Raw genomic sequence first — 13,909 nt, forward strand, 5'->3', positions numbered from 1 at the left:
TTTATCAGTGGATTATCTGAAGTAAATTCATAATTCCCACAGAAATATATTAAGTTTAATTTTATCTTGATATACATTTTTATTAAATCTAATAAAGAATGTTCTATAGCCATCAAAAGGCAAGGAGCAGCAATCATTTAGACAAGCAGACGTCTCAACTAACTTTTACAAACTAAAGCAGTAACTCCAATAAAACGAGTGCTAAGCTTTGTACACCACGGGTTGGAAAAGGGCTTGAAATTTCATATTAAAACTCAGCATGCTGAAAGTTCAGGCCATTGCCTGGCTGTCTCCTGGGGCAGCTCTCTGCTATCTTGTCTGCTGACACACCAAGATGGTTTTCACTACCATTCACTTTCTTCCATCAAGCTCAGCTTCTTTCTCTAGGAAACCAAGTGTCCTTCACCTCACCCAGCCTCAGCTTCCCCAGGCTCTGCTGGACACCTTACACCTTATCAATATGTCTCCAAAAACATTTCCAGTTTCTCCCCATGGACTAACCACCTGTCTGCAACCACTGCCATGTTACTGTCTGAACAAAACTTATCATTGGTCCAAGAGGTTAAGAAAAAAAAAAAAAAAAGAAAAAAAGAAAAAGTATGTTTTCATGACAGGAATGGTAGAAAGTTTTTAGCTTAGGAAGAAACTGCTTCCCTCCTAAGCAGTCCTCTCTCAAAATGTTCTCTCTCTGCATTTCCTCTCCCCATCCTACTCCTCTATAATATTGCAGGTACCACTGCTACACAGTACCTTGCAAAACTCCTGTGGCAGATAAAAAATAATTAGTTCCACCTGGAAAAAATGTGATTAATAATGCATCAACTTTCTTAAATCAACCACAAAGGCCATCTTAATTCTCATGTGCCTGCAATCCCAGCTCCTGCTTCCCACCCTAACACAAGACAGTAGCTTCCTCTGAGGGCTCTGGGCAATTTAAATGGCATTAACTGCTCCAGTTAGCAAACACAAAGGAAGGAAGAAAGCTGGAAAACTTTTTTTTCTGTGCTCAGATATATACTAAAGGGAAGAAAATAGGAACAATTCAAATCTGTTCCCCTCTCAGAACAAGACAGTTGTGACTTGCCAAGTATGCAGAAGCACTCTTCTAAAATCTCTTACTTTTGTTACTGACTCCTTAAAATGTCCCCAAGGTTTCCTCAGTCACCTCACAGAAAGCAGATATTTTATAAATTGTTCCCAGAGGAATTCTGTAATAGCTTCTTAATGAGCTACACCACAGTGATTAAGAACACTAAAGTGATAGCCCTCCAGAGACCAGTCTGTTCAATTGATTAAAGTTGACACAAGTTGTGTATTGAGAAATCCACAATTTGGGGGAAACAAGCATGGTTTAATAAGACTTAGTAATGTTTTGCACTGTTCTGACACATCACTCTTTAAAAACATCTAGTAATATCAGCTACTGTATTTAAAACAAATATTTGGCTTTGCCAGAAGCAATTTGAGAGAAAACCAGAACTTTTGCAAATCTTTTACGAAGGGTTATTAAAAACACATTGATTTGTCTCAGTATTTTCACAGCCTAGGCATGTACAAAGAAAAAAAAAATAACTTTACAAAACTCATAAAGCCATTTTCTAAAAATCAAAACTCAAGATGACATATACCTGCAGAAAAATTTCCTGAAGTTTATTCTTTTCTTACTATCAGATCTACATAAAAGATTGTACTCAGTGTCTTCTAAGTTCTCTTTACCAAATACTGGGTCTAGAGGTTTTTTGTCTGCTGCTTATTCAATTTTTAGAGCTGGAGAAGGCAGGCAAAGAAATGACAGCTGTAACAATAGGCATTTTAAGCACTTTACAGGAGCAAAGGTATTAAAAGATACGCATGTATTTCATATGGCATTTTTTTCTTTATATTCATTTTACAGGGGAAGCCTTCGACCACAGAAGGGTATCCTATGGTAAAGCTCTGCCTTTAACCACAATGTTCAGAAACGCTATTGGTTTTGAGCAGTAAATCTCCCCCCACAATGCCTTTTGCTGAGCTCAAGCAAGCCCTCCCCAGCCCCTGGTGCTGATCAGAGCCACTCCAGGCCAGATGCCAGCACCACAAGCAGACCCTGATGAGCGGGGGGTCCCTGTTCACTTCAGAGCAGCAGTACCATCTTAAAGCAGGATCCCCTCCTGTCCCTGGGTCTATGGGGTCAGAGCAGTTCTGGTGTTTGCAAAGTAAACTTCTGGCTATAGTCAGGCCAGATGTCCTACTGCAGATGGGTATCAGGTGGGTTTCAGCACCTGGCAGGGATGTAAACTGGACACCACCCTCCAACCCATTCCGAAACAGTGGCTCTGAGGCAATAGGAATTCCTAAAACACCTTTAAATACTTCTTACATTATGGAAAAAGACAAGTGGTACATGTCATTTCATGTCCAGAGACAGCCAGCAGTTCTCAGGTAGTTGTGACTCTATTGTCCTTCCCTGCATACCCATTTACAGGTTCCAAACCTTTCTTCTGTACCTGCTTCTATCCTCTGCTGCCATTTCCTACATTCTTTCTAAATTACTGTTTCTTCTGTATGTACTTCATGCTTCCTTTGAGATAGCTTCTGCAATGCCAGTATCCCAGTAAATAAAAACACATGCAACTTAGGCCCTGAGAGAGGGACACTAAATCTGAGCTGCAAAGGTTTGAGGGGTCAAACCACCAGGAACCAGTCATCTCATGACCGCCACAAAGGATCAGGAAAACCAGAGGACAGTCACAAATGAAAGAGGAAACCCCCTGCTCTCAAGCCACAGGACAACTGCATTCTGGGGAGGCTGACAAAAACCACCACAATTTAGAGGACTGGAAACAGATCTCAGTTGAGAGTGCACTATAAAGCTTCTTCATTACTGTTTTTCTATGCCCCAAGATCACTAGGCTGGAGACCTTCTGCTGTGCTGGCAAAAACAGATCACAGCTTTCAAAGAACTTTAAAGTTAACTTGCATCATAAAACAGTTTACAGCAGATCAGTGCCCAAACCTTGAGGAACATGCAATGGCCACCACACTTGCTTTTCTCTCCTTTGGAGATTCTTTTGATCAAGACCCACAGTGCTCACTCAAACCCTTCCAGCAAACAAAGACTAAGCCTTCAGGTAATAGAGGATAAGACTAAACACTTTCACTGACCTGTTTCTACTAAGCTATGAGGAGAAGACAATGTGCTATGCAGTGCTAGGAGCCTCTACGAGATCAACATACAGAGCTGGACCTCTAAGTGCTCTCTGCATACAGGGAAGGCAGATGAAGACCTCTCCAAATGAAGGTGAGCTTGGGTATGACCCCAGAGGGAGTTCTAAGAGCAAGGAGGAACAGTCCTCCTCTGAACAGCCCAAAAGTCACCCATAAAATCTAGATCCAGCCATCTTCACAGCTGAGAAAGTGAAGACTACCAGAAATTTATTCTGCATGTCTTGCTCCTCAGAGTCCCTGGGTGTTAGCTTGTTCTGGGAGTCCTTCTGGAATAGCTTCCAGACACGGAGTTAAATTTAGCCCTCTCCTCCTTTCCATCCCTTCCTCCCACTGTGCTGAGCACTGATCTGGCAGGCAGCAGGTGTGGGTGAGAGGCACCACTGTACCTCCTGGAAACAGCACAAGCAGGAATGAGGTGGTGTCAGTCTTCAGTGGGCAGAAGGCACAGACACACTGGCTGAGACAACATCCACCTGAATCCACTCTTGTCTGACACCAGAGAAGACTGGTGAGGACACCACAAAAAAACAAAACAAACAAACCAAACCACAAAACAAACACAAACACCATCAAAAAAACCAAAACCAAAACCCACCATCTGTTCTGCTTAACATAGGATGTGAAACTTGTAGTCACTGAAAAACTGCAACCACACGTGGGTCAATTTGTTCTTCCCAGTACCCTAAGGTTCAGACACCTTGATAGAGTCCATTTGCCTGGTGAGATGGCACACACAATTTCTTAGGTATTTGGTTTTGTAACCTTAGTGAAAATGACTGGGAAGAACTCAGGAGATGGATGTAAAACTAATCAAGAATTCAATCTCCTTGCTAAGCCCTGCTTGACTTCCCAGTAATTTCTCCTCCAGGCATCTGTGCTCCCTGCCACTGCCATGAAGCTTGAAGCTTTGCTCTTTTGGTGACTTTCTCCTTTCCCAGTGGAAGGGAGAAACAGACTCCATCCAGGGCAGCAGCTTTTACAAGCACATGGTCTGGAATTCCTACATACAAGACAAAGACCTATTCCAAAACAGAATCAGAATACATCTGTAGCAAAACAATGACTGAGAAAAGAACAGTATCAGAGGCAAGAATTAATAAGAGTAATGCAGAACGTGCAGGTTTACATTTTTTTCTTTGTTCTGAAGGCAGTGACAGCTTTTGCTGATACAACCCTGCACTAATCACACACATCTTTGACAGCAGATCACCTGTTTTCATTAAGATGAATATAAGTTTTGTGCTTATCTTGAAGTTTTTAAAAATTTCTCAGACTTATGCTTAAACCTTGAGGTAAAGGTACTGGAAAAATTAAATCAATACCCTCTGATTTGTTATTCCAAGAAATCACAACTTGACATTTGCATGGTTTCAGCTAAAGTAATTTTCCTGTATGGAAACAACAGCAAAACAAATAAGGGATATTTTCCCACTGAGTATTAAATAAGCAACTGTCCTATGGATAAACTCCAAATAGTAACGGTCTAGTGTAAACAAGTCTTAATTCCTTTTAGATTAGGTTAATAACACAGGTATTTCTTAAAATCTGAAGTTATGGAAAGGAATGCCTCAAAAAATGCTGTTTTCCTATAAGTAGGTATGAAAAACTCTCTGTATATCTGTAGTTTAAGACTATCTCGGTATTTTCCATTCCTGCTTACTCTTCTGAATGCAGTAACATGAAAATGACAAAAACCAGATCTTTGTAGTATCTCAAAGAAGAAATTAAATGTATATACACACTATAGGTAAAGATGAAGATTGTACAGTAAATAGTTCTCTAACCATCTGAAACCCACTATAGCTTCACCAAGGTTACACAAAAAAAAAGACCAAATATTCCTTGTGAGCATTCATCTTAAGTTTTAAAAATGCTGCTTTTAATGTCAGTATGCTCAACCCTCCAGAGTCAATCAGCAGAGATGCACAGGTGTGCATTAGTAATTTTTTTATGGTTCAAAATCAGTCACTGACCAGTTTCCACTTGCAGTTTGCTAGAAACAATTGCATCAGGAACAGTTTGACTTTTAGAATCAATTAGGTGATCTCAACACACAGATGCCAATATTTATTTTTTTAAAAATCAGTCACCTGAGATAATTTTACAGCAAACTTGAAGCAAGTATTATAGAGAAACCTGATAAATACTAGGGAGCCTTCTCTTTACCAGGCAGATGATACTCCTGGCAACATGGAAGTGCCTGTTGAGAACTAAAACGAGCTACTGAAACACGTCTGAGTTTTAAATTGGAATTACTGAGGAGGAAAAAATAGTGTATTAGAACAACAGGAATAGTGTTATTTCATACTATTTAAAAGGTACTATCTTCAGTGACAAAAATCTGAGAACAGAATAGAATTAAAATCAGCTATTTGATTTCCACCTGGGTAACTTCAGTTTTGATCAAATATTCACCTAGAAGGTGAAAAGCAAGCTCAGACTGTTTGAGCAGAGGACCAGAACAACTTCAGCAACTCTTTGTTTTATGAATACTCTGTTTTAGAAAGTATGATGCAATAAAAGGATGCAGAACATAAAATGGAGATAAAAAGCTAGCTATAACTAAGTGAAAGATAACAAAGATGAATTAGAAAGCATTGCATCACTTTTAAACAATCCATAAGCAAACTGCTATAGGAAATTATCTAGAAATTTAGGATTCAGGTGTGTTTCTATGGATAAAAAAAACATTTACAATCAATTAAAAGATCATATATAGATCTGTTTCATAGTTAAAGCTCAACTGTCTTCATAACCTGATGTTTTAAATTATCTAATAAAGGAACTCAGTGAAGCATATTCTTTAATGCCTTCACTGGTACATAAGCTACTGTTCAGTGGTTCATGGAAATGTGTTCCACAGCAAGAAAAAGTGGAAAAAAAAGATAATGCTCAACACTTAGTAACTTAGAGAATTCAGTCACGGTTAAAATGACACCAAGTGCACCAAAATGCTAGGAAATAAAATTGACTTAGCTTTCTTCCCCCTCAAGAATTCTCTACAATCTTAAAACACATTTTATCAGACGAATTTTCAAGTGTATTAGAGATTTTTTTTTTATTTCAGAACATTAAAAGGCATAATTTAAAAGCCTCTTTAAGTTTCTACCCACTTGAGGCTGAAGAAAGTGTTAAACTCACAGCAGTTTGTTTTGAAGCAATTTTCATGTGAGAGCTCTGCTGCCACCACAAGGACACAGAAGGTCAGACAATCTAAAACTTCTAAAACTTATCCTTCTAAAAAGTTAAGCAGGTAACAACTCCATGCAGTAGCACACAGCAGAGCTGGTCTGGGCAGGGGTTTTGAGGTTGTGTTATGTAAAACAGTGTTTTTACTCATGCACTCAGAATGGCTGCATTAGTAATATTTGCCAATTTTTGTCACTAATACAGTGCACAAATCCTCATTCTCAAAATTCAGCATTTTAGCAGTGTTTTACAGTGTTTTATTGGACAAATTTGGGTATTATACCTCCAGATAACTACGCTGCCTTCATATTATTGATAAGTGGAATATGAAATATTGAGTTTTAAGTCCATCATTGGCCAAGACCACATACTATCCATAGCACTACTTCCAAACTGACACAATATACCATTTGAGGAGATGAGCAGGTTCTCAAACCATGGTGTACAAATGTTGGAAACAAAGGGTTTAGGAATGCTGGATTAGTGGTTCATGTGGCATGTTAAGAGATAAAAGCAACCTGGTCACATCTCATGGCTCTTGTTTACTACTGGACATTCACTGTCTCATGTAATTCTGTAGAGTGAGATTAATACATACTACAACAATTAAAGAACACTGACTTGTGACACTTAAAGTAACTTGACTGTGAGGCCATACTGTCAATAAACCAGCAAAATTCCTTATTTTCCATCTCAAAAGTTTCTGTAGCCTGGACACTAATCAAGGTTCAAAACAGGAAAGCACATGAAGCTTCACAGGTGACAGTCAGCCAAACATCTGAAAGAGCATCCTATAGAGCAACCATCAGGAACCCTGGCTCTGATTCAGACCCACCCTTCCCATCTTCATTAGTCCTCTCAAAAGGCACGCTTGGAGTGGATGACAAAGAAAAGAGGCACTTGAGATGTAGTTATCATCTAACTACAACCTATATCCCAAGCTAAAACTGTTAGGGGAACACTTGCAGCTTATGTGCCCAAGGGCTATTTTGGCAAAAGTAACAACATTTCTACAGAGACACCAGTTGTAAGTTAGGACCAACATGTGGTACTTGTTTTTTGTGATGACACCATTCACATGAAGTGACAATATGTCAAGTGAAAGAGCACTTACTGAAACTACACTTTTATTTCAAATAGAGGCTCTGATGACAAAAAGTAAGGAATGAAAACTCTGCAGTTTGGCATCTTTTTCTTTTAAAGCTATAAAAGAGGAACTTGCAGCTGTGGTGCTTCAACCAGAATCTAAGTGGGATGCTGGATTTATTTTTTCCTTTTTAGCATTAAGCTACTTCCTCCTTTTCTCTAGCTGAATATTTTATTTCAGCACCCATAGACAACATTTCTTAATTTTTGTTTGGAATTGTGGAGGTTTTTTTCCCCTATAGCTTACTGAAGATAAAAATACCCTAAAATGTTTCTTAATATTCCTTTGATTTTAGTCTCCTTGTAGCTGAGATTCCAGGATTCTTCATCTAGGAATCAACTGCATGCAATTAGCACACTGATGCAAGAATAAAATGGAAAAGACTAATACACATCTTCCATCTTCACTGAGGACAGTAAGTGAAGTACACAATGTCAACAGCTATTCCCACCCAAGTCTTCACATGCAGCAGGCTGTATTTTTATCTCTGTAAGACACCATGAACAAAGCTAAGTGTAAATAAAAATGTATGTACATTCTTGTCTGGTTGAAATATTGGTGTACTAATTTTCTAAAGGCTGAAGCACAAAACTTGGAGTCAGAAAACTTTCACTGGCAATGATATACAGGGGTACAAACAGAATCAGTTAACTTAATTACCCAGTGTCTTCATTTAAGATAAGAAAAAAACAGAAACAAGGGTAAAACAAAAACATAGCACAATGTAATCATTTAGCTTGGGAAAAACCTTTAATACCATTAATACCATCAAGTCCAAGTGTTAATTCAGAACTACCACAGCACCACTAAACCATGTCCCTCAGCACCACATCTACACAGCTTTTAAATCCCTCTAGGGATGGTGACTCCAGCACTGCCCTGGGCAGCCTGTTGCAGGCTATGACAAACCTTTTGGTGAAGGAATTGTTCCTAATATCCAATCTACGCCTCCCCTGCCACCAGTTCAGACCATTGCCTCTTATTCTACCTCTCGTTACTTGAGAGAAGAGATCAACCAACATCCCCCTCCAGCTCCAGCCTCCTTTCAGAGAGTTGTAGAGAGAAGGTGTTCCCTCAACCTCCTTTTCTCCTGACTGAATACCCCCAGTTTCCTCAGCTGCTCCTCATAAGACTTATGCTCCAGAACCTTCTTCAGCTTTAATGCCTTTCCCTGGGCACACACCAGCCCATCCATGTCCTTCTTGTAGTGAGGGCCCCAAAGAAAACCATACTAACTGATAAAAAATAGGGAAAGGATTTTAAAGAAACCTACAACACACCACACAGTAATTCTTCACTTTCAAGAAACCTGGAAGCTCATGAAGGGATTTTACAGATGAAGTCACAGATCTTATTCCTAGTGCCAAAAAGGAAATCAAATATTAGATAAAACTCATTCTCATTTGCCTTTTGAAAAGAAAAAAACACCCAATATCTGTACCCTTCATCTTCCTCATGTAGCTCATGTTCTTTAAGACCCAGTTCTGGCAGGGTTCCTGGCAAAAGCAAAGAGGAGATGAACATGCTCCACAATACTCTCTCCTGGCAAAAAGGCCTCAAAACAGTAAATGGAAAACCCACCACTTCTTGTAGCAAGGCAAGAGCAGTCACTGCACTGAGGCACACACCCTTTGTGACAGTCTCCTTAAGAATATTTCCTACAAGAACCATGACTCTGAATTTGTTGACGCTGCCCAGTGGTGGTGGGACCAACCTCTGAAGTCATTTTGCAACCACAGTGACACAGTTACCAGGAATTTTACAGGAGCCAGATTTCAGTTACATTTAATGACTTGGATAAAATGGGATTTGAGGCAAGGCTAAAGGTAAGAGGCAGTTAGTTTCTCCTGCTGGAGTGACTAAACCAGCCAAAGGTGCCCTGCTTTATGCATTTATGCTTTATGTATTAGTTAAGTGCAGATGCACTACTCCCCTCTTTGAACATGGGGCATGAAACAAAATTCCAGACATTGCAGCAACTACACCCTGATTCTGTTCCACTTTGTGTGTCTCTCAAGTGCATCTTGCCTTTCATTTTCCCAAGTTCCTCAGAGGAACCTGGAGTGAGAAAGACTATTGATTTATCTGGAATGTCAACACAATGGAAGTCACAAAGGTTATGGATTACTGTTTGTCCTGCTCACATCATGCTCTAAAATTTGCTGCCCAAGTTACAAAATGAATAAAAAAAAGTGAACTGCAGTCAGACCTTTTGCAAAACCTTTTATCAGTCAAAAGAGTATTTGTGCAGCTAGACTAACACTAGCAAACATTTCTAGAATCACTTAGCACTGTACTTGTTTCAGTATTAACAGTCAGTTGTTGGAAGATAAGAAAAATTAGTTCTAGTTAAGTCCATAAAACTATTCTGAAAGACAGCTTGATGTATGGATCAAAAAGGAAGCTGTACCTTTAATGTTCTAGTTGGAGCCCAGCCAGTGCCATCAATTGAGTGTTCTCTCAATAAACTGGAAAAAAAGACACATATATTATACAGTGCAACTTCTGGTTAAATAACCTTTGTCAGAAATCTTCTAAGAAAACACAAAGAAATTAGGAAGTAACTGGAGCAGAATTATTGACCTCTTGTACTATATCTGGAAACAGGATTTTAATGCACAAATATTGGCATGTCTTCCTGAAATTATAGTCTATACAGTGTCATTATATAGTTCTCTATCTGTGCTCAACCTTTGTCAAAGAGCTATTTTCATGAAAGTGTGACAGAAATCCTTATGACAGTCTCAACATTGAAACTTCATTTTCCCTTCATCAGAATTCTACAGCTTAAAACCTTTGGAAAAGAAACCATCTTGCAGAATGACCTGTCTCCCACCAAATGTGGCACATTTCAATAAAAAAAAAAAAAAAAAGGATACTTTTGGTGGAATATCTAATTAGGAATCAAGAGGATTATTGTACTCTTTTTCTGTGAAAGGACTTCAGCACCTTTAGAAGCAGGGACATAAAAGTTAAGTAAGTTTCAGTCTGTCTGCTCGGGGAGGTTCTGCACCAGCATCTCAAGCCTCCAGGGACACAAGTTCAGGACAAGCAGCAGGGTCTCACAGCCCCCTTCCTGCAGGTGAGCTACACTGCAAGCTGAATTTTTTAAGGCTTTACATGCAAATTCAGCATCACACATCCCCAAGTGGAAATCATGATGAAGACTACTCTGAGTAAGAGAGACTATTTACAGGAGGAAAAAGCTCCTTATAGACTGTAATACACACTTCTGTATTTTAACAAATATAACTAAGATATAGACTTCCCTATCTATACACATGACCTGCAGGTTGAAACCATTGAGATGTAGTCAGTTAAGGCATTCCTGAACCTTTCAGGTCAAAACATCAGCAATAATGAGTAGAAAAAATCCTTTAGATGAGGCCATAATTTAGAAATGAGCTTAAGTCTCACATTCGTGAAAGCAAAAGTAATAATCTGAATGAGAAAGTCTGGAAAACTCCTTGAAGAATCATTTCACAGTCATGCCAAAGTAGTCTAAACCTAAAAACTTGTGGAACAAAGTAGCAAAGTAGCAAACTGCAAAACTTTACCACCAGTAGCTTCTGCTACCAGAATGACAGGGTTAAAGCAAAAATGTTGAGGCATCAGGTTTTACTAACTCCCAGGTTATACTTAACATGTATTAAGTAATTTTAAAATTACAGTAAATGTTTAGATCACATAGGCTACCCATATAGTTACTTATTGAATGCATTGAGCTTTTTATCCAAGGAGATGAACTATGACTGCTGTTACTCCTTGTTCAGTGTCGAGGCTAGGAAAAGGATGGCCATACTGGAGCAGATTATTCCATCTTGACTGTGCTGCTAATCATATTCCCATACTTTTTTAATAACATAAAATATGCCATTACCATTAGTGCAGCTCAAAACTAATTTCAAGAATATTAAAAATAGCATCTTGTAGATTTGATCTTTTTCCTATTGCAAAAGTAGAAGTAAAATAAAAAATGTTGAACATGCAAGAGCCAGGATATTCAGGTTTGAGAAAATAACAGGCTTTTTAGCTTGCTTTCTGTCTGTTCCTCATAAAAATATGCTACAGAACTCCCCCCTTTGCCTCTTTGTATATCTCACTGTGAACTTGAGACTGCAGATGAAGTTAACACACAATAAAAGCATAAAATTTCCACTGATAGAGCTCAAAGTGCCTGAGCGTATCAGCCAAGCCTCATTAACACCCTTCCAGCTTCCCAAAGGCCCAGAGCTCTCAGCACATTTCCAACTGGGGACACCAGCAGCCAGAATTTGGCAGAGAAGCATTGAAGATTCTTTTTTGAAATGTACCTTTGTCTCATCTTTCTCATTTGCTGATGCAATTCATTTTTAAAACAGCATCTTCTTTCTTCCTACAGATTGGGAATGATCATTAGGCCCCTAATTAAAACTTCTTTGCAGCACAGGATGTCTAGAGAAACTCCATCCGGCATTCTCCACAGATATGACCTAGATACAGCATTTTGGAGCACCTAGATACAGCATTGCAACATTTGGTGGTCTGCTCTCAGAGCACCATACACACAGCAGAATGAACACCTAAATGGAGCAGAAATACACTAAATATATAATATGCTAGTTTAGTGGAGGAACAAGCATCCACATACAGCTTCTGTACAAAGATCTCTCACCCACAGGTCCTGCTGTCATAGTGGAGCTGGGCCACTAGGAAGTTCAGGAATGGTACAACCAGCAGTTTTTCCTCACCTAGTTACTGCTTCAAGAAGCTGCCTGCAATGACCTACCAGACACTCCACAAAAGCCACCTGCACTACAAGGATTTCAGGACACCTGAGGGACAGAAAAATCTGTTTACTTGAAGCAACTATGCTGAAGTGTCAGGACTTGACTGCCTCATACAGGAGTACCAGAAAACCCATCTGTTATTACTTACATTCAATAGCCATACATAAGTTTCCCTTTCGATGTCTGAGAACAGATTTGCAAAAGAAAAGAGAGGGTGAACCAACAGTGCAATTGCTGAGGTTTGTCCAGTTACTGAAGGTGATGAGCAAGTGCACTGATGAAGCAGCTGGGCTAACAGCAGGGCAAGTGCTGTGGTATGAGCAGGAGTCTGTCAGGCAGGGAACTTCATCAGCAACAGGGAAGGGCAGAAAACACCAATTATGTTTGCTTTGTCTACAGCTATAGCAGGATCTGAGAAAAGCCAAGCCTGACCTCAACTGGTAACTGCACCTCAATGTTTGGTGTTTGTATCCAAGGAAACTTCCCAGAATATGTTTTAAATTCTTGTATCAGAGTTCCTATGGGAAGACTGTACAACTACTATTTTTGAACTTATAGTAACCAAAATAGCCACTGATGTAACCAACCAGCTATTCAGCTTTCATTTCCACAAATATTCTCATTCTAGAAATAATTCCTGTATAGAAAAAAGCTTTGAGGATTTTTTCTTTTTAAATATGCGTACTGAAGAAACTTTGCAAAAACATCTACTGAAATAGTTCTGAAACTCCAGCTAACATGACTTACAGCTTCAGCCTTCATTTTGCCAAAAGAAAATATAAATCAAGGTAAGTTTGAATGAAAAAGCATTAAATCCACTTCAGAAACCCTCCACTGGCAGGAACACGTTACTCTCTCATCCACCTCCCTGCTCAACTCATCTCTACCAGCACAACCACTCTGGAGACCACTCTACAGACTGGAGGAGAGAGGGGTGGTGGGGTACTGCTATATGTTAACGAGTGTTTTGACTGCCTAGAACACAATGTTAGGCACACCAAGGTGCAATGTTTATGGGTAAGGATAAAAGGGAAGGCCAGTGAGGCAGATATAGTGGGAGTCTGCTACAGACCACCTGCCCAGGATAAAGACACTGTGCAGACATTTTTCCAAGATGAAAATGTGACTCAGATGTCTCATGTTCACTGGCCCTTGTTCTTGTGGGAGACTTCAACTCAGCAGATGTCTGCTGGAAGTACAACACAGCAGAAAGGGGGCAGTCCAGGAAGTTTCTGAAATGAGCCTACCAGGGGTAGTGCCCTGCTAGACCTACAGAGAAGGGCTGCTGGAAGATGTGGTGTTTGGTGCTTCTCAGGCACAGCGACTGTGACATGACAGAATTTTCAATACATGGTGAAGTTCGGAGGGTTGTCACCAAAACCTCTGCCTTGGACTTTCAGAGGGCTGACTTTGGTGTATTCAGGATGCTGGTTCAGACAGTCACTTGGGAAGTAGCCCTCAAAAACAAAGGGGTGCAGGAAGGTTGAGATTACTCTAAGAATGAAATGATGAAGGTGGAATGATGAAGGCTGTCCCCATGTGCCAAAAAATAAGCCAGAGGAGAAAACCAGCCTGCTTGAGCAGAGGAGCTTTTTCA

At 39.7% G+C, this 13,909-nt stretch overlaps 1 protein-coding gene across 4 annotated transcripts in view; it reads right to left on the bottom strand.

The window, feature by feature from the left end:
• The window catches only part of UBE2F (ubiquitin conjugating enzyme E2 F (putative)), a 64,745-nt gene that overhangs the window by 31,034 nt on the left and 19,802 nt on the right, over window positions 1–13,909 (bottom strand). For all 4 annotated transcript variants that reach the window (XM_030454561.1, XM_030454562.1, XM_030454560.1 and 1 more), the window contains one exon: window positions 9,954–10,011. In XM_030454561.1, coding sequence (XP_030310421.1) covers window positions 9,954–10,011 — 58 coding nt within the window. The remainder of the gene's footprint in view (window positions 1–9,953; window positions 10,012–13,909) is intronic.

The sequence above is a fragment of the Calypte anna genome, chromosome 7, assembly GCF_003957555.1.
Source record: "Calypte anna isolate BGI_N300 chromosome 7, bCalAnn1_v1.p, whole genome shotgun sequence".
NCBI classification, from domain to species: domain Eukaryota; kingdom Metazoa; phylum Chordata; class Aves; order Apodiformes; family Trochilidae; genus Calypte; species Calypte anna.